Source organism: Salvia miltiorrhiza, chromosome 6, assembly GCF_028751815.1.
Source record: "Salvia miltiorrhiza cultivar Shanhuang (shh) chromosome 6, IMPLAD_Smil_shh, whole genome shotgun sequence".
Classification (NCBI taxonomy): Eukaryota; Viridiplantae; Streptophyta; class Magnoliopsida; order Lamiales; family Lamiaceae; genus Salvia; species Salvia miltiorrhiza.
The window spans coordinates 11259720-11285052 of NC_080392.1; the positions used below are offsets into that span (position 1 = coordinate 11259720).

The window sequence follows — 25333 nt, forward strand, 5'->3', positions numbered from 1 at the left end:
CCCCCCCCCCCATACACCTATTCGAGACCCCCCGGGACCTAACATTCTCTTAGTTTCTACAAAAACTTTGTCATAATTTTTTTTATTCGTTCACGTAAAATTTATCATTTTTATTTATAGTAATATGTTTCATACTCTATTCATATTTAAAGTGAGATCATTTTTTCATTTATAACTCCACTTATATTTTATTCAAATTTATGCTTTATATAAAATAACAATTTTTTTTTATGAATAGAAGAAGTACATGAAGAATCATAGGATAATAGCAAATCAAGGTTAAGGGGATACAATTTTATACCGCATATAAATTTATTATCAAACGAATTCCGTGAAAGGTTCATACTCCTTAAGGGGAAAAAAGAAAGAAAGAAAGGAAGAACAATATTAACGTTATATTATATGTCATCTATGATGCACAGATGCTTCAAAAATTAGCATGTACGGCGAATCGTATTCTTTTAGGGTGTGATTCTCTCGGATTCTTGTCGGATTCACACCCGATTCGCCATGTGGCGTATCTTTTAAAATAATTTATAAAAATAAACCGGAATCGCAAATTCCATAGGCGAAATTCACGTATCTCGTGCACGAAAGGCCTACACAAGGTTATTTTGATAATTTTATTTTCAGTTATGACTTATATATTGGACTAATAATATTTGAATCGTTATATTGTTGCTCAATTAACTTATATAATTGAAAATACTTAACTTTTAGGTAAAATAAAATGTAAATTACATATAATTAATTTAAGAAAATTTAAATTGTATATATTTTATAAGCATTATATATCATAAAATTTTAATAATTAGATGTATCCTTGCCGAATCGCACCCTATAATTTTTAAAAACACGTATCCCCGCACTCGTATCGTATCGCCCCCGCATCCGCACCTCCGTATCTATGCAACATAGTATGTCATGTGGCTGGCCTATTCTAGATACAACAAATGTTGGGCTGGGGAAGATATTAAGTTGCCCGCAAATTATAATTAATTTTGCCAACGAACAAAATACATACGTATAGGAAGTGAATTATCTAGATCTCCTTTTTTTATTATAGTATATATATATTCAATTATATACATAATTAAGGCGGTGAGCAGTGAGAGGCACCTGAAGGGTCGTCCAGTGCAATCCATATCTGTGTGCAACGTTATGCATATATGTGTTTGTATATATGTATATTTGCGTTATATTATATACATAATGAAGGCGGTGAGCAACGACGAGTGACACTTGACCCGCCTACTGCTATGCATATTTGTATGCAACGTTATGCATATATATATATATATACATATTTGTATTCAATTATATGCATATTTAAGGTGGCGGTAGTGCGGAAAAAAATCAGATCGAAAAAAAAAAAAACAGACAAAAACTAGTAGTATTATTTTTTTAAATTTCTGAAAATTTAATTCCTAATTTAGCCTTGTGTGTATTATACCTCGGAAGGCTCTGCCACATGTCGCGTGTTTAAGGCGCCAAGTAAACAAAATGCGTCGTCTAGATTTGAAAATCATCGTTACATTCAAATCATCAGATGGCTGATATTTACCTATAGGGGCAGAAAATTATCAAGATTCGCATCCTGGAGGGAGCAAAAATTTTATCAATTAATTGAATACCATTATTCATTTATAACAAGCGGCTTATGCAATACTATATATTGACTTATTCATTACTCATTTCTCACTATAACCTAACCATATATGTATATATAAGGAATGGTTCCAATGAGATCCCTCATGTACGGTGAAATCTTAAATTGATTGGTAGGTATTGATTTAATGTATCTTATGATTGATATTTATATGGAGGGGAGAAGTTTTTACCTGAGTTCAAATTATGGAGAGAATAAATTTTTTAATGATTTTTTAAATATCATTATTCAATAGAATTAATACTATTTACTAGCTAGCTTATTAGTTTCACGTTTAACGAAAAATAATAATATTACTGTAACCTAATCATATATATATATATATGTAGATATAGCTACTGCTCTACTACTACATTAATGGCAATTGATCTATGTTGATATTTTGCAGAAAATAAATTGCATTAATTGTGATCTATGTTTGATGTCCTTGTCTGCATCTACCATTACGTACATATTCAGGAAATTAAAGTTTCCAATCAAAAAATATAAAATTGGTGAGCACATTCGATCACAAGGAGCAAATTAAAATTGAGTAGGCTGGACTTCAACCAAACAAGATAATATTCACTGTGTACAATTCTATCTAGGGCGTGTTATCCTTAGGTCTCGTTTGATATCTAAATTGAGATAAAGCATGATAAGTAAAATTTAAATAAAATAATATGAATTAAGTGAGATTATTATTGTTTATATGTATTTGATAAATAAGATATAATCTTAGGATAGATAATATTCTTATTTGGTAGACACAATATAACTTTAGATTAAATTACTAAATTACCATTTTAATCTCAATTTAAATAAGTTTAAAAAAAAGTCAGGTATTGCCTACAACACCACTCCCTTAAACACGTGCCCCCGCAACCAACCCAACAAATGTTTCAACAGTACTCCCACTCCCTCAACATCAGACACGTTTACCCTCCCCCGGGGCGTTCCGACCGAACCAGACGCTTCTCCCGTCACTCCAAAAGGAATCCATCCAAGGACCCTATTGTGCTCTGGCTCAACGGTGGCCCGGGTTACTCTCAGCTAGTCAAAGTGGTGTTAATCGGCTTTGTGTGCTTCTGCTGCCCCGGCATGTTCAACGCCCTCTTCGACATGGGCGTCGGCGGGCAGGTGGACCCCACCGCCGCCAACAATGCGAACACCACCCTCTACACGACCTTCACCGTCTTCGGAGTCCTCAGGGCGAAATCTACAAAAGGTGCCAAGGGGCAATTTTGTGACAAAAAAATATAAGCAAGGTTACTGTAGACGCCAAGCCTCGCTAACCGGGGGTCACCCCAGCATCTCCTACCGTGGTGTAACAGTGTTTTTTCGCCGAGCTCAAGCTTTTTTGTGAGCCTCACATATTGGGTTTCTTACTTATCAAACGGTGATATAAGCCCATGTAGCGCCACTAACCAGCCTTAAACAGATAGTCAAACACGCCCTTAGTTGTAAGGTTATTATAAGAAAATAATCTTTCCATTCATTTTTTTACAATAATAATAATAATAATAATAATAATAATAATAATAATAATAATATTTCATTCTTTCATTTCACTATCACATCAAAATTAGTGTAATAATATTATACATTCTTGGAGTGAAAATGACGATTTTGGTGCGATAATATCATCTTTTCTTGAAATGAAATGATGAAATTCTTTTTAATAGAAATTTAGGAAAAAGAAAAAAGAAATTTAAATGGATAATTTTGTTTGTCGCTTATCTTTTATGATAAATCTACAATAAAAAGAAAAAGGGTTAATTGCATGAAAATACATCAACTTTAGTCATTTTTCCATTCTGCACATGACTTTTGAAACTTACATTTTTAATCATGAACTTTGCATTTGTTCCAAATTTTCCTTAAAATTAAGCTCCGGGCATTTTGATGCTAAGGTGGCGCCTATGTGGCAGCCGGAAGAGTGCCATTTAAACAGTCGGAAGCTTGCAGACGTGGATGCACCGGCGGTCATGCAAAACGACGTCATTTTGTAAAAGCTAATAAATAAATAAATAAATAAATAACGCTAAATCTGTAAAAACCAAAATGCAAATCCCCAACTGGCAACCACCACAACATCAACACTGGAGCTTGGAATCAGAATCGGCGATAATCCTCTGACTCTCAAAACATAGGGTAGCCGCCTATTCCTTCTAATTTCCGGCAAGGTTTCCGTCACACCCATCATCGTCACAGCAGGCAAAACATCCCTTCAATGGCAAGAGCAAGAGGAAAGAGAAAACCCTACCTCCATCAACGAGCTGCACAAGCTCGAGATCCCGACTCGCCGAGTCAAGAACATCATGAAATTCGAATTGGTTTTCTCCTCTCCTTTTGCAAAAATCCCACCAACGTCGCCCTCACGCTAAATGAATCAGTCACCAACACTGTTGGAATTCTGCCGAAGGGCACCACCCTTAGCCTCCACCTTTCCCCCCTCGATTCTCTATCTCTAGAATTAAACTCACACGCCCACACTAGTACCTCTACAAGAATTTAGCACATAGACAACATATATTATATGTTGTCTATGTGGAAATATCTGTTGTTGAGGTCGGTGTTGTCTATTCTGAGGTGCTCATAAACAACTGATATTATATGTTGTCTATTTAAAGATAGACAACAGACGGAAGGTAATAGACAACAAATATTATCTGTTGTCTATTTAAACATAGACAACAGAGTTAGTGGTTATAGACAACTAATATTAGCCGTTGTCTATATAATGATAGACAACATGTAATATCTGTTGTCTATTCTATGATAAAATTATATATATATATATATATATATATATATATATATATCTAATATATATTTGCATCCCTATTTTATAATACTAATATATATAACAAAATTAAAATACTTAAACATCAAATAATCAAACAATACTCATAAACCACTAATAAATAACAAACAATACTTATAAACCACTAAAACTCATAATCAAATATTTACATCCCCAATTGTATCGTCTCTAGTTACGCCTATATTTATCTACTAAAAAAATTCTAATAAAATCTCCAACTAATTATGCCTTCATTCACCAGCAATCGTCCAACAAATCAATCATCCAACTAGCTTGAATCTACATGAACAAAATAAAATAGGACAACTTTAAGAATATAAAATCATCTAAATCACTAAATATATATAAATAAACCAAAATAAATATATATCAAAGTTACCTTCATCATCATTCTTATCAACAAAACGATATACACACTTAGCACACTCTTCCCGAACTTCATTGTTTTTTTCTTCAGAGTAAAATCCTTCAGCAAACTAATAAAAATAAGATAATAAGCGATGAGCCAAATATTTTAAATAATTAATCATTAAATTATATTGAAATAAAATCCTAATTTACAATTACCAATGAAGATATTGGTTTGGGGCGGTCACATCCATAATTTTCAATAATGTCTTTCATGTAACGCATTACATAGAATCCACATTGTAATGACCCGTGAGGTTGTTGATGACACTACACAAAAAGACATAATATGACAATAAAGCTAACATATAATCTTCAATAAACATTGAATATAAGTAATTTCTTACCTTTATCACTTCCCACACATGACTTTGTCTTCCTCTTTTTCCTATGTTCTTATTGAACATTTTTATAGCTCTACGCATATTAAAATATAAATCTAAACTAAAATACATAAATGATATATTTAAAATGATAGAACTTACGTTTCTGTGACGATCTTTATCTCCGTAAAATGACGATCTTCCTTCAATGGATCCAACACGTATGTAGTATCATTATGCGGGTCAATAACAAGAAGGATCCAATGCCAACTAACAAGATAAACATGTTTAATAAAAAACAACACATGTTCATTCTAAACTAAAATATAACAATTTTTACGTACCCCACGTTGCACGGCATCAAAAGAAATTGATTAGTCAATGTACCACACATCTTACTCCCCAAAATTCTTGTCTTTTTTGCTGAATCAACCTTCGGATTGTGTGACATGCTATACAGATCAACAAATTTGAATTTTTTAAGAAGGCTTGTCTTCTTGCATTGCTTATATAAGCGCCTACAAATTCTCGCCACAAAGAAAAAATTAGCATATTAATTATTCAAAATAATTCAAACTAATTAATTTTAGTAATACTCACCATATGTAGACACATATACAACATGCCTCGAGTGCCTCCAACTCACACATGTGTCGAATGTTATCAAGGAAGATTAACACTTTGGTGTTTTTCTCATGACCAAACACACTACAATCCATTGTGATTTCAATACTAAATCCACCAGCGAGAGCAACCCCAGCATAGGTGTGTAACATCTTCAATGTCAAAGGTATATTCTTTGCTTTCAACTTGGGTAGCTTGCGTGGTTCACGTTTTGCCTAAAAGAACATTTATTTGAAAAAGTAAATAACAAAATATAAATAATACTAAGTTGTATACCTTTTTTTTCTTTTCGATGACTTTCGGGGAGACTTCTACACATTCAACTTCTTGCTCGTTTTCAACATGATTGGATGACTTTTGCATCATTACTGAACAACTACATTTCTCTTAGGTATCTTTATTCCCCATTTGTTACTGGAGTTGATTGATCTTAGCATTCAGTTCGGCTATTTGTTTCCCAAACTCCGATCTCATTTCTGACACAGTTTTTCCAACTCCCAATCTCACATCTTTGTTGAGATTGAAATAAAATGTTGGAGTAACATAACCACCAACACCTCTAACACGACCAGCATGCTCAGATGTCTCAAGTGCTTGTGTAAGGATATTGTCTATTGGATGACTTTTGTTAAACACACCCTCTTCCTTTTGTCGTATGAAGTTATCCTACAATGCACATTGATGAAGTATATCACAAAAAAATGAATCCTGAGTTATTATTAATTTAATACTAATAAATAATCTTACAATTTTCATAACTGTTTGGGCTAACCATTCACCATTAAACTCCCTTTTTTTATTTGCTTGTGCTTGTTTCCACAAGAGTGCTCTATTCACAACTTCATCTTCAGTCAATTGATCCTTCTAAAAAATAATATTTGTTAGTTACATATTTTCAAATTCTAAACATATAAAAATATTGAAAGATCACCATTTCTTGACGTAAGCCTGCATATCCTTTGCGTGAAACACGATGGGGGTACATATGCATTGCTCGCCGCTTCTTCAGCTCAATACTTTTTTTTCTAAAGAATACAATAAAATCAAAATCGTTTAGCAATTGATTTTTATGTATTGAAAAATTAATATTAACTATCTTACCCGAGATACTTCAGACATACGACTATTGACAAACTCATTCCAATCTTCTTTGAGGATTCCATAACCCGGTGGAAGATCATAGAGCATTTCAGGATCTCCCTCGTGTGGACGAATGTGTTTGGAGCATAGCTCTGACTTCTATTGACGCCACTTTGCATTTGCAGATTTCATGCATCTATTTTTGAAACTCTCATCCACATTAAACACCAACTGCAAATTGAAGAAACAATGTCTTAGTGGTTACTTATCACAAATAGCATAAGACATTACAATTATTAGGCACAAATACTTACAGTAACTGAATCCTAAATCGTTTCTTTCAAGTGTTGTTTACTAAAAAAATAATTTCATTTACAAAGAAAAATAGTGTCATTTTTAGATATATTAAAAGCGTTGTTTACTAAAAAAATAGTGTCATTTAGCTAAGAAAAATAGTATCGTTTAGCTAAATTAAAAGTGTCATTTAAATATAAATATAGTACTCCCTCCGTCCGCTAAGAATATGACACTTTAACATGGCACGAGATTTAATAAAATGGTTGGTGATTTTTATGTAGTGGAGAAATAGTTCCACCATTATTTGAAATGAATGGTTGAAATTGAAGAAGATGTGGGTTTTTTTTTGTAAATATAAGGGGTATTTGTAAGGAATAATGATAAGGAAAAGATATGGGACCGTGTCCTAAAAAAGAAAGTGGCATACTCTTTGCAGACACCCAAAATGACAATTGTGACATACTCTTGGCGGACGGAGGGAGTATCATTTATTAATACATATAGTGTTATTTACTAAGAAAAATAGTGTCAATTTTAGATATATTAAAAGTGTCGTTTATTAAGAAAAATAGTGTCATTTTTAGATATATTAAAAGTGTCGTAAACTAAGAAAAATAATACTCTCCCTCCGTCCCACTTCAAATATCTTGTTTCCCTTTATGGAAAAAAGTTAATCCCAAAAAGTGAGAATCTTTGAGGCCCACATTACCTTTTCAACTTTACACTACACTACTTTAATGAACTTTTTCTTAAATTACCGTGCCAAAAAGTAACAAGACACTTGACGGATGGAGTATCATTTATAATGCTATACGTATCTTTTGTTGTCAATTTTAATCACCTAAAATTGGTCCAATTAAAAAAAAAAAAGAAAAAAATGATTCAATGAAAAGTCAAATTTGAAAATAAAATAAAATTAATCCAATATAAAGCCTTAATCTAGAAAATGAAAATGCATAAAATAAAATTAGTTTACCCAATTAGCCCAAGGCCCAAATTATGTCAATGCATATACATATTATATTATTACATGCATTTTAGTATAAAACCTTCACTTGTAAGGTGCAGATTCAAACCATATGAGCTAAATGCTCAATTGGTAAATAGTGCAAAGATTTAGTATGTATTATATGGATCGGACCAGGTCAAATGTAATCTGATTGTATGATATACTTGAGTGTACGCAAGACCACCCCTATTTTATTAAATGTGAACATTTTATTGAATAGACACTTGTCCTTATATCCCCAATATTCAAAAATTAGAAATTGAAAAAATAATCCTCCTTTTATGTATAATATAATTTCTTCATCATTGTAATAGCAAGTCTTTTTTTTCCCTTCTTTTTTGGTGTTTAAGATCAATAATAGTTCTTTATTTTTTTTTCTTTGATGATTCGAACGTCGACCTATTGGTTCAAGCCTTCAAGGGGAAACATTTATTAATTGGGCTATGCTTCGTTGTAATAACAAGGTTAATTATCAATTAATTCATGAACTTTTATTCATTTTGTAATTTTAACACCATTTTTGACACATTGCATTTAGAGGTGAATTGGTATGGTACATACCTTACCAACATCGTCATAGTGTATATGAAAATCATGAATTATTTACATATTTTAAGGAATAATTATGTTGTATTTGGTTTAAAAAATCATTTTGATTCGAGTTTATGTTTAATTTCCATTCTTTTAGGTATTGATACTCGTTGGCACCTTTTATTAAAATTTCAAAAAAATATGGTCAAAACAAAAAAGTAAACAGATTAAATTTGATAGGTGATGAAGTTGTGCTTTCAAGTGAATGAAGCAGTCGTTTTAACGTTCGTACAAATAAATTTATAATACTTTTTGTTTAAGATAGTTGTAATGTCAGTGATAAGTTATGATTGATCCCACATGGAGTTGCGTCTCTAATCGCGAACTCAAAAAGAAAATATGGTGTTGGACGTCGCCACCTAGTCACGAGACTAAAAATTTTAATTTTATTTTTTAAAATTTGTGATTGATGCGTGCGTCACACGTAGCTTCTCTGTCCTTGCTTCGCGCTCGCTGCGCAAAACCGCGCCCAATACGCACCTCCCCGGCTCGGCACCGGTGAGAGGCTCGTACGAGCCGGGCGCGTGCTCGCTCACCAAGCCTCATTAAAGGTGCTCTTAGGACAATAAGCCTCATTAAAGGTGCTCGAACGAGCTTTTATCGAGTCGAACGTCGAATAGCTCACGAGTAGCTTGGCTCGTTTACAGCCCTACTTATTGTAGAACAAAATTAATTTCGGGTACGGCCAAAATGGAGCGGCATCCTGTGATGAGCCCACCACTACGTTGCGCAACCTTATTGCCTGCAACTCTCGCCCACCTTAACCCTCTGCACCCTACCCTCATCGCATTCCCAATCGAATCCAATCCCAATCCCAATTCCTCGTCTCCGTCTAAACCCCAAACCCTAACCTAACCCCAACCCCACATGGAATCCCGCCGCGTCCCCCGCACCGTCAGCGACCCCAAGGTCCGCCAGGTCGGATTCTTTGCTCCGGCGGCTCCGCCCGACCGCTCTCAGTCCGGTCCCCCCGACCCCACCTCGCCGCCGCCGCCTGTTTCCGACATTTCCCCCTCCGGCAACTCCTTGTCCCCCGTCATGATCCCGCCTCCTCGCCACCTCTCCACCGACCTCCCCCGCCACTTCCCTCACCCACCGCCGCCGCTCTCCCCGCTCCGCGCCACCCGCGCCAATGACACTTCGATTCCGGTCGGTAGTTACAACCCTTCGGAGTTCTCCACCCCTTCAGGTATCACAGATTTCTCGGAGGATCAGCTGTCTCCGCGGTGGAGGCGGAAGAGTAGTTCTGGGAAATTCGCTACGTCGTTGCCGTCGGGTGGATTCCGTATGGCGGCTGCTAAGCAGACTAGTATCGCGGATTCGAAACCTGGCGTGGCAGGTTGAACTTTGAGGTCTTTTTTTCTATGTTTCGTTTCGACTGAGATTTGTGATTTTGATGAGCTTCATTCCATCGTGGAACAGATGGAGGGGCAAATGTGGAAGTGCAGAAGGAGAAGGGCGCAGCTGCCGGGAAGCCTTTGAAAGAGAAGACCACGAAAGCTGAACGGCGGGCAATGCAAGAAGCACAGCGTGCTGCCAAGGCTGCTACGAAAGGTAAATATCTCGTGCTTCTTTCTAGTTGGGATCTTTCGAGTTGATTGTTATATACATAGGTTCCTAATTAGCTTTTAAAACACAATGTAATCTGTATTATTCTGGATATTAGCTTGTTGCTGTATAGTTGTAGAGTTTTTTGATTAGCAGCGGATAAAAGAATGATGTACCATGTTATGGATGGATTGATCGTTAGGTTAAATTATTTGTGACGTTCCAGATGTTATTTTGCTTCGAAGATTCTTGTAAAAGATAGACTCATGAAGCAACTTTGATCTCAAATTTCACTACTATTATTTTAGCAACCTATATATCTAACATAACATAAATGACCTCAGTTTATTGTCCATGTTCTGTGGTATGTGGATTAGTATATATTTTTACAGAAATAAATAGCAATGAGTGTGCTGTTGCAAATGTTGAGTCTCATTTTACTTATCATAGTGCAAACATGCAATTGGGTTGGGTTGGAGAAATATTGAATGATGGCCTTGGTTTAAAAAAGTGCGAAGCACAAACTGCCCCGGGGCCTAGGCGCTGGGCTTTTGGTGAAAGCGTGGGCTTTTCGTAGGCGAGATGCGCTAAAACCTAAAAAATCTAATATATTTACCTACAATATATACCAAAAAATACAAATACTTAAAACCACAAATACTTAAACACACAAATACTTAATTTAAAAGTTAAAACACACAAATACTTAAGTTTTAAAGTACGCAAGTCTAAAAGTTCAATCAAATCTCAAGCAACTAATCAAAAATCATCATCATTAAGTGCATCATCCCCATCTCCTTCATCATATTTGTCTTCATCGGACGGCTGGCAGTGGCGGCGGACGGCTGGAGGCGGCGCGCGACGGCTGGCGGCGCCGGACGGTGGGCAGTACAGGTGAGGGTCGCGAGAGGGATGGGAGAAGGGGGGAGGCACGATTTGTTTTAATGAAACTAAAACCTAGTTTTTTTTAAAAATTTAAAATCCCAACCCTAAAATACTAAAAGCCCGCGCTTTGGGGCTTCTCGCCTAGGCGCGCTTCGGTGGGCTTTTGTGCGCCTCGCCGTGCTTCCTGTAGGCAGGTGCGCTTCGCTAAAAAAAAGCGCAGACCTGCGTTTCACCAAAAGCGAGCGCTTTTTGGGGCTTAAGCGCGCTTTTTAAAACCAAGATGATGGCTGCTTTTGAATATAGAGAATCAGATGTTTCTGTGATTCACGACTGTATTGAAAGCTCGTCATAGTGCTTTTGATTATCTTTCTAGAGGTCATGTCATTTTTATGTTGCAACAATGAGCCACTTTGTCTATTTAATCCTTATTACATGCTCAAGATTACGTCATGCATCTAATTCTGGCATCTATGCATGGTAATCTGTCTTTCATATTACTACACAATCCAATAATATAAAGAATTCCTGCAATAGACTGTTCTATTTAGGATATGTCATGCGTAATCATGGTCCAGAACTTTGTCTTGTCATTTTTCGTGCCTCATTTTAGTTATTCACATCTTTTGTATCAGCTCCAATCTTTTGTTGGTGTGAGGCTCTAGTTTATGCTCTCTTGGAACATAAACACATTTCACTGGGTTTGTGAATTGCATCTTCCAGGTGAAGGAAGCAAGAGTGCTGGGGTCAATTCGGCTAATGTAGGGAAGTCTGTAAAGCCAACTCCACAAAAAAAAGACAACTCTTCAGTTGCAGCTTCTGAGAAAAAAAGTGGTGACCGTCAAGCAGATAAAGATAGGAAGAAAGATGTCCCTCATCCACGGATGCAGTTTGATGACGAAAACAGAGTTGAGAAGGCAAAGAAGCGGTCTGTAGTAAAACAAGCAGAAGCCCGGAACAGAGTTGAACTCTTTAGGCATCTACCTCAGTATGAACATGGAGCAAGGCTCACTGACCTGGAATCAAAGTTCTTCCAATTAGGTCCCGTTCACCCTGCTGTCTACAAGGTATTTTGATGTGCTATATCTTACCCTGGTACAAACACTCTTGATTGGAAGAATCTTGGTTTAAAGGGTCAAGGGTACTCAAGTTATGAGGTTTGTTGTCATGTTTTCACTATTCATAACAAAAAAAAGTCTTTCTTCTGTATTGAACCAAGGTAAAATTAATTTTAACTCTATGCATAATGGTTATGGTAATATGAACTTTTTACTCGGCAGGTTGGTTTCCGATTCCTAGCCGGGGATATTTCTGGTGGGAATGCCCGGTGCATTGCAATGCTGCAAGCATTCCAAGAATCAATCAAGGATTACTCTACACCGCCTGAAAAAACCCTTATCAGGGACTTGACTTCTAAAATAAACTGTTATGTTTCTTTTCTGATAGAATGTAGGCCCCTTTCAATCAGCATGGGCAATGCAATTAGGTTTCTTAAGAGACGAATAACAAGCTTGCCCTTAAGCCTCTCTGAATCAGAAGCAATCACCAGTCTTCTCTCTGATATTGATCGTTTTATAAATGAGAAGATAATTCTAGCAGATAAGGTTATCGTGAAGCATGCTGTAACTAAAATTAGAGATGGTGATGTTCTTCTGACATACGCATCGTCTTCTGCTGTTGAAATGCTACTATTACATGCCCATGAGCTTGGGAAACAATTTCGAGTGGTGATAGTTGATTCACGTCCCAAGCTTGAAGGAAAAATGCTGCTTCGCAGGCTTGTGGGGAAAGGAATTAGTTGTACATACACTCATATAAATGCTGTTTCTTATATCATGCATGAAGTAACAAGAGTTTTTCTGGGTGCAAGTTCGGTGTTGGCAAATGGAACTGTTTACTCAAGAGTTGGCACAGCATGTGTTGCTATGGTTGCCCATCAGTTCCGTGTCCCAGTTCTGATATGTTGTGAAGCATACAAGTTTCACGAGAGGGTTCAACTTGATTCTATTTGCTGTAATGAACTTGGTATGAACTGTTACTTTCGGATCAGGTTGTTTATGTAAGAGAAGGCAGTGTAATTTGCATCTAATTCTGCATTTAATACGTCGTACTATTTCAGGTGATGCTGAAATGGTTTCAAAGGTTTCAGGTAGGGAGGATATCGATTCTTTAGATGGTTGGACTAGCAGCGAGAACCTACAACCCTTGAACCTGCTGTAAGTATGGTTATTGTTGACTTGTCATTTTTATAAAAAATAGAATGTTATTCTGATAGCTAACTTTTGGTTTTTCTTACCAGTTATGATGCAACACCTTCTGATTATGTATCAATGATCATAACAGACTATGGCATGGTAAGTTGGAAGAAAGTTATTTCATACTGCTGCAACTGGAACAGATTTCATTTTTTAAGTAGTGCTGAGACTGCATATAAAACAGTGTTGAAGATATAAATTTTCCATTATAGTTCACTAGAAAATTGCTCAAGTGGGCAAGTGTCAATGAATTGCCTAGAGTTGCATAATTACATCCGCTCTTTATTTTCACAAAATAATTCTGTTGGAGAATGCATGCAAGTGCTTAGTCTGGAGTTTCCAGATGCACACAAAGGAGTTGGTTCATTGATATGACTATTTCATGTGATTTTTCCATGACATTGATTGTGTCCAACTCTGTTTGCTTAGCATGCTTATTGTATGTTTGTTTTGTTCGTATTTGAGTGGCATTTGATGCAACTCTGCTGACTGACGTATGTTATGTGTTTTAGATACCACCTACAAGTGTACCGGTTATCGTCCGAGAATATGGCAGAGAGTATTTGTTGATATAGAGCTATACTTGTGGGTATAGAGGAATCCAAGTCATGTTGCACTAGAATCTGGACAGCCGATGAAAAGCCCATGTTGAACCTCCTGTTCTTATCACTCACTATGACTTAGTTATCCCCACATTGGAATAAAGTTATACATTTTTACCCATTCAATCTGCTTTCAGTTTTTGATCTGACCCTGACTGTGAAGAGCGCGAATATTCCGCCTCTCCGGGCAGTTTTTAGAAGTTGCAGATGGTGAACTGGTTATGATTGTTTCGTCTAGGAATGCTTGCTTGTTCTTGTGGATTATAGAGTGTTGAGTTCGTTGGTGATAATTCATTTTTGGGAGTTTTATAACATATATAACATCCCATCGCCCGATTACTATTATGTTTGTTGTGGCTGCTTTTACATGAATGTAGATCGATTCAATTACACAACCAGTTGATATTAAAATCTGAAAAAAGAAATGACATCTCGAGAGGCTCACAAAGCCTTGTAATTTCTATAACAAAAAAACAGAGCAGTTTCTATGAATTGTATATAGGCTACTCTACACCTCGAAAACTGGCTTTCCTGTGCCGTTGAGTTTATCACCATATCTGTAAACAGGGGATACAAGTCCAAGGATCACCAAACCAGCTAAAACAACAGTTAAAACACCCATGGAATTTATTAGAATCGCTTCAGTTGAATAGCGAGATATTATCTGATGCGTTTGAAGAGATGTTGCCCTCTCTAGGAAGCCTGTGGCGCAGGTAATAACAGACAGACCATAGATGTAATGACCCAAATATCCATGCCATGGTAGCAAGCTAGCTCGCCCGTTTCTTGATCCGCCAGGATAACAGAAGGTTAGAAATCCCAAAGTCCACTGCAACACAATTATTCAGATTGTGGAACCACAAAATCGACAAAAGTCTAAGCGCCAGGTTGTGAATGAAATTCAAAGGTTCTAGACCAGCCATTAAAGTATATTGTGATTTGTGAATGGGAGTACCTGGATTCCAAACAAGAAAAGCGAGAGAAGGCCCAGCCATGAGTGGAGGCTATAGAAATTCTCTTTGCCCCTCTCAATACGATTCTTCCACACAACCACCACTCCGATAATGCTCAAGAAGAAGACCAGCAATTGCAAGGACAGATGAACCAATTTCTTGAAATTTTTTGTTCCTGACAACGTCTTGTATGCTAGCATGGCTGGAAAAAATCTATGAAAATCACTCAAAAACATAATTCTTAAAGTTGAAGACAGATAAGTATATCTATTTATGTACAAAGGCAACGTCCTTTTTTCCAAACAAAATGCAATTACAAAGCACTAAATAGGCGAAACTAAGATAGGGACTCCTTGAAATGCTTTTTCCTCACGAGGTAGGGAATAAACTAGAGCATGCAGACTAGTTTCTAGAGGTGAATCTGTGAAAACTGTTTATTGATCAATACAAAAACTAAGTCACAGATAATGTGGAAGATAATTCACCATGACAATCCCTATAGTGTTTCAATGAATTGGATGCAGTTCTGAAAGATAACAAAAAGCTCCCCAGCAGCACAATACTAAGGGGCCGTTTCTTTTCATGATTGACAAGATGAGTATTTTTTATCCTCATTACTAGGATTTCTCCAATCCTACTCTTTCAATGTGATATGCATCAAGCAAAATTAGCTCAACTAATAGAAATTATCAAGCGCCTTAAGATGTCTCAAAGTTCTAATCCATCTTCGTAAACAAAGGATTAACATATAGTATTACTCCCCCCGTCCCATTACAGATGTGCCACTTTCCATAATGAGATGTCCCATTACAAATGTCTCATTCCCTTTTTGGCAAATAACTAAAGGAATTTAATGGGCTCGCCCACTATATTATCTCTCTATACCTACTTTCAAAATAATATTTAGACAATTTTCATCAACTCACTTTCTTTACTAATTACACATTCCTTAATCTTCGTGCCCATTTGTAATGGGACGGAGGGAGTATTTTTTATTTATCTAGGTTAATATTCAAAAGTAAACACCAACTTAGAGGATTATAATCATAATTAGAAAAGTACATAAGTTATCATGATTCTCAAAGAAACTTATGAATATAACATAAATCAAAAGTTTAACCCCTTTCCCGAGATGGCAGAATCGAAGGAGCTACCTTGATTCTAAAAGAAACTTATGAATATAACATCATCATCAAAGCATCCTATTACTTGATATTCTTCTATTCAATTCATATGCAGTGTTTCCACATATGATTACTTAATCAGATCTCTACCAACCCAAGAACATACTTGATGTGATGGAATGGAGAGAGGAATTGAATGACTATTTCCATGGGTTGCGGAAGGAATGTCTATTTCTAATTTAATGGGAACGTTGATTCCAAATGAATGTTGATTCCTAAGAATATTATACCAAGCAAATGAATGAAATGGAGGTAGAATCACCATTTCATTCCCTCCTCAATTCCATCATACCAAGCATGTCCTAGGATGTATGTTTGGTCTCTCTACAAAGACAAACTATGTTCCAATCTCTCATATATGATATATATGGGTCCATAGCTTAGGCATTTCGCATTTAAGACATAGATCTTTGATAAATTACTCAAAAATATTGATTATACCTTCGCCGTTGAGAACCACAAGGCCAATCACCAGCACTACAGGATGAACCTGAACAGACAAACATATAACTTACCACACTCAGATTTCAATCTAGGAAACACATAACAAGATTTATCCTCGATTCGTAAATGAATTCGGAAACAAATAATTAAGAGAGGGAGTTTTACATTGAAAATTTGGTTTCTATCATCGGAGACGAGAGCCAATCCGCCTCTGAAATGAACGTTCCATATCAATACCAATGCGGCAAGGGCGACGCCGAGTATTCTCACCACCGCAAAGATAGGGAACCGCACAACCGGGGTCGCCATTAGAAGATTCTGGAGAGACGGATCGAGCGAATCAAGAAGGTTTCTGATGCAAATAGGCCAGTGGAAGTGGGGGTTTTGGTAGTTTGGATTCTCAGAAAAAAAATGCTAAGATTTGAACCGCCGCCGCCAAAGAGGTGGCGGAGAGAGAAGATTAGGCTGAGCTTGGTGGCGGAGCCGATTTTGACTTCAGAAGAACCACAAGCCACGTCCCACGCTGAGAATAGGCAACAATTGAAACCATGGTTTTCCAATTAATGGTAACGTCTACGGCGGCGAGTATCCAAATTGAACGACATGTTTAAATAACACAAAATTTCTTGTACAAACGGGTGTATCGTACATTCGGATTGATCTGAATCCAGATCCTGATTCGCATGTTAATCCAAACCTGCATCCTACTTCAAATCGTGTAAATGACACTGCTCATAATTGATATTATTAAATTACATAAATGACACTATAATATTTTAAAATGTTATAATATCATTTTCAATTTTATAGTGTTATTTAAAATATAATAGTGTCAATATTTTAAAATGTTATAGTGTCATTTACAATCTTATAGTGTCAATTACAAGTAGTGTCATTTATATTTGTGAGTAGGGCTGTCTAATTGGTTGTCGGGTTTTGGATAATCCGTTAACCGAACCGAAATTCTCGGGTTTGGGTATCCAATAACCGAATTTTTTGGTTATCGGTTCGATTTCGGGTATCATTTTTAGAAAAATTTCGGGTATCGGTTAACCCAATAATCGAAACGGGTTAACCGAAATAACCGAAAATTATTTAATAAATTATTTAATATATATTTTATATACATTTTAATTATTAATTCATTAATTTATTTATTTTTAAATAAAAAATCGATTCTTAGGTAAAATAAAATTATGATATATTTAAAGTATAAGAATGGACTTTACTCTAGTGGATAAGTTGCTTTGTGTATTTTCTGGAGACTATGGTTCAAATCCTTTATCTAGCAAATTATTAATTATTAATTATTAATTTTTTAAATGGGTATTTCGGATACCCAAATAACCGAAGCGGTTATTGGGTAACCGAACACCTAAAACGGTTAGTGAAATATGGCAATTTCGGGTACGGGTGACCGAACCCGAACCGATCACAGCCCTATTTGTGAGTAGTGTCAATTATACACAGTGTAATTTACAATGTTATAGTGTCATTTATACGCAGTGTTATTTGTATAACAGAATAGTGTCAATTACAAACAGTGTCATTTGTATATGAATAGTGTCATTTACACGATTTGAGTCAGGATGCGGGTTTGGATCTATATATGGGTCAAGTCAGATGTACGGTACATCCGGGTGTACCCAAGACCACCTCTTTAAATAAATGGTTAATTATGTCAAAACTCATGAACTATACCCAAATTTTCAAATTTTCCATGAGCTTTATTTTTTATTTTATTTTTTTATCAGCAATTCCCTGAATTTAAGGGATTTAACAATTTTTCCATGCTTTTTAAAAATCTCCAAATTCATAGCTAACATGGCATTTTTAAGTGACCTGAAATATGACATGGCATTGCCGGACAGAAACCAAAACGACATCGTTTAGTTGGAGGGGATAAAACGACGTCGTTTTGAGCCCAAACTCCTCTCTCTCAATTGAGGGTCGAGCTCGCCAGAAAAACCTCTATCTCAGTTGGGGATCGAGCTCGTTGGAAGTCGAGCTCGTTGGCAGTCGAGCTCAAGCTCTTGCAAGCATAACCATTCCTTCTAGATTCCCAGCCTCCAAGACATCAGGTTGGTAAAGCTATTCCTTGATGAAGGTGATCACTATTTTATTAGCGACAAAAAACTGCAACAAAATAGTGTAATTGTAGCACGAAAAAGTAAGCACAATATCATATCCACAGGGACTGAAATAACGAATTACTCTAAATAATCCTAAAGAAAACTCTAGCAATATTCAGACAAAGCCTATAGATGAAAAGTTTAATAAACAACTAATCTTAAAACAAAGCGAATCAAAATTCAAGTAGAAAATCAAATGATAAAACGACTGATTTTAAGGAAGTAAATTCATTAACTAAATTCACACAATCAATCTATTAATCAAGTTATGATGAGATATCACACATTTAATCAATTACTCTCGTTAGAGCAGCAATGATAGTAGATTAGTATATTATCTATCTTCGTCAGGTCTCAAGACAATCTACTAACTCCCAATAGTTCCATATGATCCACCTATTTCCGTCAGGTCTCAAGGTTAAAATCATATCATTCATTCCTAAATTCGTTAAACAATTATCTCTGTCAAGTCTCAAACTGAATATCTACACATGCAAACTATTGATCAGATAATTCATAAGAATTCAATCACCAGGAATTATGAATCATAAACTAGAAGGCAAAAATGCCTTAACAAATTAATCACATGAATTCAGTTAACTATTTACAAACCCTAAAATCAGATAAAGAAACTAGCCAGACATAACAAAAGAAAACATAAACATAACTAAAAAGACAACAATTGAAAGAACTGTATTATATAAAATCGAAAGAACGATCTTGAATCTTCAATCCTTGCAAAAATCCAATCCAAGCTCTAAAAACTGGAAAACAATGAAAACTAAAAGCTATAGAACTGAAATAAAAAGTTGGGAACCCTCAATAGGTCAAATAAAAGACCTACGTATAGGCACAGGAGAAAAATACAATCCAGAGCTCGAAAAACACTGAAAAACATAAAAAAATAATAAAATTTCGGACACGCGGCGGTCTCACGGCGGTCACCACGTCCTTTGTAATTTCCTTCATGGAGCGACAGTCACCACGGCGGGCGCCGCGAGGGTGCCACCAACGCTGAATACTCGGCGGTTTGCCCGGCTGTCGCCGCCATCTTCACAGAAATCCACCTATTGGCGGCGGTCGCCGCGGTGATTGTCGTTGTTTCGCTGCTGCACACGACTTTCTTGTTTCGGTCATATCTCCCTCATCTGAACTCCGATTTGCAATCCATTTGCTCTCACGAACTCATATCGAGACGAAATACAACTTCTATTTCAGACCATTTTTCCAAATTCAAACTCAATATTCCTGTAAATTCCTTCAAAGTTCAAGCAAGTATCATATTTCACAAGATAGAGCAATATAAGCACAAAACAATCATCAAACACTCAATTTCCTATAGAATTGACATCATATAAACACTAAAAACCATGAAAAAGTGAGTGTTATCAGAAGGGCTCGATAATTTGGGAGAAAACCCTAATTGCTCGATCCATGAAAAAAACCCCACTGTTCAATCTGGGAGGCGGCGGATCTTGCGAGGGTGGTTGGTGGCGACGGATCTGATGATGATGGTGGGGGAGAACGGTGGAGAGAGAGGGGGTGGTAGAGGGGGCTTGATGCGACGGTACTTGCGGGAGTAGTTGAGGAAAATGAAGACGGCAGATCTGGTGATGACATGGTAGGTAAAACGATGACGGCGAAGCTCTTGGGAAGCGGCAACTATGGAGGGTCTACGGGGGTGATTAGGGAAAGAGCAAGGTGGCGGATCTGGTGATGGTGGTGGGTGAATAAAACTACGACGGCGAAGCTTCTCAGAGGCGGCACAGAGAGAGGTGTGGTGGGGAAGAGAGGCGGCAGTGGATGATGTAGCGAAGGTCGACGGCGTGAGGACGACGGCGATGGAGGAGCAGCCACTTGTGGTGGCGGCTGTAATGGCTGGAGGGAGCCATGGTTGCCGGCGATCCTCTGGTGGGGAAGAGAATGATATTTTATTTTATTTTTTGTATTTTTTTTCAAATGTCAAATTTTTAGTCCAAGTAGGCGCCATGTAAGCTCGGTATTACCACATAGACGACAGGTCAAGTCAGAGCTTCACCGAAGAAAAAAGTATGAAAAATTTGTTCAACCCCTTAAATTCAAAGAATTACTGATAAAAAAAAAAGTTCATGAAAAGTTTGGAAATTGGGGGTATAGTTCATGAGTTTTGGCGTAATTAACCCTTAAATAAATAAGGAGTATAAATATTATATCGAATTAAATTTTAATTAAATGTAAAATATGTTTTAAAAATAAAATAAAATAATCAACATTATTTATAAAATAAAAATTTTAATTTAAAAATATAAATGTTCAACTTTATATAAAATGTAATGATAATTATTCTTATTAAACAATTAAAAATTATTTGATAATAAAAATTACGTATTATTATTATTATAGAGTATTACGCATTATAATAAATAAATAAATATTTTCATACACAAACATAATTAAAAAGCCACATTTGAAATTTTAATTTTACTATATATAACTAGTTATTCATCTATAAAATTATCTTAAAATTAACATAATTTTTTGTTATTTTTAAAAGGTTATAAAATGAATCAAAATATTTGTCTTCGCCTTTTTTTAGACGGATTTTTCTGCACATTTATACTACACACTAAAGTATTATAATTAAAAAAATATGTAAAACACAAAACATGGTATCAACTTATTTTTTCTTAAAAACACACAAAATAAATAAATATTATATAAAAGAGTACTCACTCCGTTCCATAAGAAAGTATCACACATTCCATTTCCGCCCGTCCCATAAGAAATTATCAAGATGTTCACCAATGCTCCTTTCTTCAGAGAATCTATATGAATACAACCGTTGTTTCATATAGAGCCTATTGGCAAAAGACTTTGTCATGTAGAGCTGCTCCAATTTCTCCCATACACCAGCTGCATTTGTTTCTTTTGAAACTTTTCGGAAAACTTTATCTGATACAGAGAATTATGGTGCTATGGGCTCTCTCCATAATCTCCTCATTCTTCTCCTTTGTTACATCAGCAGCGAAACCCTTATCACCTCTAAGAGCTGCGCCCAAACCTTGCTGCACCAGCAATGCTTTCATCTTTATATGCGAACAGTGGCGGAGCCAGGATTTTTTTTTTTCAAAATTTGGGGGGGGGGCTCTAGCCCCCCTGGCTACGCCCCTGTATGCGAAAGCCCAAAGTCGTTCTTGCCGGAGAACTTCTCCGCCCCCATATTTGCCGAAGGCATGATGTCATGGATCTCACTTCCCACAGACGGCGCCAATTTGTGAAGAACAAATTCAACTTTGCTCGAGATCAACCAAGAACAGATCGAGCAATTGAAATCGAAGAAAACTAAAAATGAACACCAGAGAATTACGTGGTTCGATTCTTTCGAATCTATGTCCATGGAGGGTCAATCGATCGTTTATTGATTATGGATGAATTCACTCAGATACAAGAACAATCAAGCAATAAATACTGAAAAATTCTCAAAAACTTTTCTTCTCATTTTCAGTCTCTCTTGATCTTAAGCTCTCTCACGCATGTGTTATATGTTACAAAAGAAAGTAGAAAACCTCCTATAAATTGACTCAGCCGGGAACAAATGCAGCAGGCTAGCAGCACTCAAAACAGCCTCTAACGGTTATATTAACTAATTAAAAACAGTTAGTATTAAAACGCCATTAATAGAAGTCGTAAACACGCTTTATTCTGTTGTCATTCTTAACAATCTCCATCTTGACACCAGAATCAAAACCAACAAACAATCATATGACTTCTCCTCAATCCATCTCCACTACAGAGCTTCCCACAAGAAATGATCAGCAATTCACAACAAACACCAAATCAAGGTTATGTTTGAACTTTGCAACAGGTAATGATTTTGTCAACATGTCTGCAGCGTTTTCTTCTGTAGATAGCTTCACAACTTTTACAGCACCCTTATTGACTTCATCTCTTACAAAATGAAGTCTCATGTCAATGTGTTTTGAGCATTCATGAACACTTGATGCTTCACCAAATGTATTGCGCTTTGATTATCACACCTCACTTCAACTGACTCTTGAAATATTCCCAGTTTAGAGATAATTCCCTTAAGCCATTTTTCTTCCTTCACAACCTCAGTCATGGTCATTTATTCAGCTTCGGTGGTGGACAAAGCTACCAATGATTGCAATGTAGATTTCCAATTGATTGTTGTGCCATAAAGTGTGAAAACATACCCCGTTTGTGACTTCCTGGAGTCTAGACTGGTTGCATAATCAGCATCTACATACCCTATCAATGGATCTCCTTGAAATTTGTCATTATTCTTTAACATAATTCCCATATTCATGGCTTCTTTCATATACCTGAGTATCCGCTTAAGAGCATCCCAGTGATATCTCCCTGGATCAGACATGTACCTGCTTGCAACACTTATAGCATAGGATAGATCTGGCCTAGTGCATATCATGATGTACATAATACTCCATACTACATTAACATAAGGAATTTTAATCATTTCTATTCTGTCATCATCATTCTGTGGTTTTTGAGTATCTGAGAGTTTCAGGTGTTGTCCTAGAGGATTGATACAGTTCTGGATTCATGCATATTAAACTTTTTTAATACCTTATGAATAAAATCACTTTGTGTTAGCCATAGCAAACCTCTACCCTATCTCTCCTGATATCAATACATAAGATTCTCCTAGCCTCTCCTAAGAACTTCATCTCAAACCTATCTTGTAGTTTGGATTTTAGATTTTGAATCTCATTTATGTCATTACTAGCAATGAGCATATCATCAACATATAACAACAGATAAGACATATCGGATTCTCCCATTTTCTTCATATATACACAACTATCATATTGAGATTTCACATAGCATATGTCATGCATATATTCATCAAATTTAAGATACCATTGTCTAGATGTTTGTTTCAGGCCATATAAGAATTTTTTGAGTAAACAAACCTTGTTTCATCACCTGGTGTTATGAATCCCTCAGGTTGCTGCGTGTAAATTGTCTCCTCAAGATCCCCATGGAGGAAAGTTGTTTTGACATCAAGTTGTTCCAGCTCCATATTCTTTTGTGCAACAAAAGCTAAAACAAGTCTTATAGAACAATGTTTTACCACATGTGAGAAGATTTTATTGTAATCAATCTCACTCCTTTGTGTAAATCCTCTAGCAACTAAATGAGCTTTGAATATGATATGTTATCCTTTAGCTGTAACTTCAATCTTCTTCTTGAAGATCCACTTGCAACTCACAAGCTTCTGATTTCTTGGTCTTTCTACTAAGATCCAAGTTTTATTGTTGCATAGAGATTGCAGTTCATCTTTCATAGCCTTAATCCATTCTTCCTTCTCAGGGCCATTCACAGCTTCATTGTATGTCTTTGGTTCATTGTATTCCAGCTCCTCAGCTGTGCAGAATGCATAGTGTATGAGATCAACTTCTGCAAATCTTGTTGGTGGCTTTATAGCTCTTCTAACTCTATTTCTTGCAAGTTGATAACCCCTCAGATTTTGACTTCCAGAATTATCTATTTCCCCACTTGAGTCTTCATCAATATCAACATCATCTTCTTGAATTTTGACATCAAGCTCCACCTTAACCCGTGTTTCCATATTTTCCTTGTTTGCAGAATTTCTCATCTTGCTTGAGGTATTCAGAAATGGCATGTTACTTTCATCAAAGGTCACATCCCTACTTATGACAATCTTATTGTTTCCTGGTTCAATACACCATAACCTATAGCCTTTAACTCTCTTTTGATAACCAAACATCACACACTTGATTGCTCTAGGATCAAGCTTATCTTGCTTGATGTGGGCATAGGCCATACATCCAAAAACTTTTAGATGAGAGTAATTTCCTATAGAATTATACCACATATCATCTGGGGTTTTGAAACCAGTAGCAGATGATTGACATTTATTAATCAAATAAGCAGCAGTGCTAGCTGTTTCACCTCAAAATCTCTTAGGGAAACCAGATTCAAACAACATGCATCTAATTCTCTCAAGTATAGTTCTATTTATGCATTTGGCCACACCATTTTGTTGTGGTGTACCAGGCACTGTTCTATGTCTTCGGATGCCTTTATCTACAAATTTTTTGAAAATTTACAGATAAAAACTCAAGTCCATCATTTGTCCTTAAACACTTTAAAATAGATCCATTTTCAAGTTCTACTTCTTGGCACCAATCTTTGAATTTATTAAAAGCATCATTCTTATTTCTTATCCAATCTTTTCAGAAACACCTGCCTCCACCATTGGTTTATGATCTTGTAGGACCTCATAGGTCTGAATGGGCATATTCCAATGGTGCTTTTGATGTGTGCTTCCCAATTGAGAATGGTGACTTCTTTGATTTGCTGAGGATGCATTGCTCACAGTTGGACAACCTTGCTTTGCCAATTCAGTGAGACCCTTCTGACCCACATGTCGCAATTTTTTATGCCAAATGACAGTATTACCATTACTGATTACATCAGAATTCCCTATCACTGTCTCAGCAAGAAGATGGTACATGTTATTCTTTCTTATGCCCTTCAAAAC

General features: G+C 36.3%; 2 protein-coding genes and 1 long non-coding RNA gene across 5 annotated transcripts; 1 reads left to right on the top strand and 2 right to left on the bottom strand.

The window, feature by feature from the left end:
• Positions 1-4610: 4610 nt before the first annotated feature.
• LOC130988639 (uncharacterized) lies at positions 4611-5940 on the bottom strand. Of its 2 annotated transcripts, none has more exons than XR_009090159.1 (6): positions 5807-5940; positions 5551-5724; positions 5369-5476; positions 5043-5153; positions 4855-4951; positions 4611-4754 (listed from the first exon to the last, which is right to left on the bottom strand). It is a non-coding gene; the product is annotated as an uncharacterized LOC130988639 (long non-coding RNA). The 2 variants fall into 2 exon arrangements; XR_009090158.1 differs by having other exon boundaries at positions 5231-5476.
• A 3552-nt stretch (positions 5941-9492) lies between these two features.
• On the top strand, positions 9493-14408 carry LOC130988640 (uncharacterized). 2 transcript variants are annotated; one of them, XM_057912535.1, is made up of 7 exons: positions 9498-10146; positions 10230-10361; positions 11961-12304; positions 12518-13262; positions 13357-13453; positions 13537-13591; positions 14005-14408. In XM_057912535.1, the coding sequence occupies exons 1-7, from the start codon at positions 9675-9677 to the stop codon at positions 14065-14067; spliced, it is 1908 nt and encodes a 635-aa protein (XP_057768518.1). In that variant the 5' UTR covers positions 9498-9674; the 3' UTR covers positions 14068-14408. The 2 variants fall into 2 exon arrangements, with proteins under 2 accessions (XP_057768517.1, XP_057768518.1); XM_057912534.1 differs by having other exon boundaries at positions 9493-10146; positions 13537-14408.
• A 124-nt stretch (positions 14409-14532) lies between these two features.
• Positions 14533-17253, bottom strand: LOC130988641 (transmembrane ascorbate ferrireductase 2-like). Its single transcript, XM_057912536.1, has 4 exons — positions 16841-17253; positions 16673-16721; positions 15050-15249; positions 14533-14923 (listed from the first exon to the last, which is right to left on the bottom strand). Exons 1-4 carry the CDS (start codon positions 16982-16984, stop codon positions 14603-14605), a joined length of 714 nt encoding a protein of 237 aa, XP_057768519.1. The 5' UTR covers positions 16985-17253; the 3' UTR covers positions 14533-14602.
• Between the last annotated feature and the right edge of the window lie 8080 nt (positions 17254-25333).

What these genes read in the sequence shown, in the direction of transcription:
- LOC130988640 (XM_057912534.1), top strand. Translation starts at nt 9,675, where the DNA reads ATGGAATCCCGCCGCGTCCCCCGCACCGTCAGCGACCCCAAGGTCCGC. An exon ending in TTCACCCTGCTGTCTACAAG is followed by an intron (nt 12,305 to 12,517) that starts GTATTTTGATGT and finishes TTTACTCGGCAG; the next exon opens with GTTGGTTTCCGATTCCTAGC. An exon ending in TATTTGCTGTAATGAACTTG is followed by an intron (nt 13,263 to 13,356) that starts GTATGAACTGTT and finishes GTACTATTTCAG; the next exon opens with GTGATGCTGAAATGGTTTCA.
- LOC130988641 (XM_057912536.1), bottom strand. Translation starts at nt 16,984, where the DNA reads ATGGCGACCCCGGTTGTGCGGTTCCCTATCTTTGCGGTGGTGAGAATA. An exon ending in ATAGAAACCAAATTTTCAAT is followed by an intron (nt 16,722 to 16,840) that starts GTAAAACTCCCT and finishes TTGTCTGTTCAG; the next exon opens with GTTCATCCTGTAGTGCTGGT. An exon ending in TTTTCTTGTTTGGAATCCAG is followed by an intron (nt 14,924 to 15,049) that starts GTACTCCCATTC and finishes ATTGTGTTGCAG; the next exon opens with TGGACTTTGGGATTTCTAAC.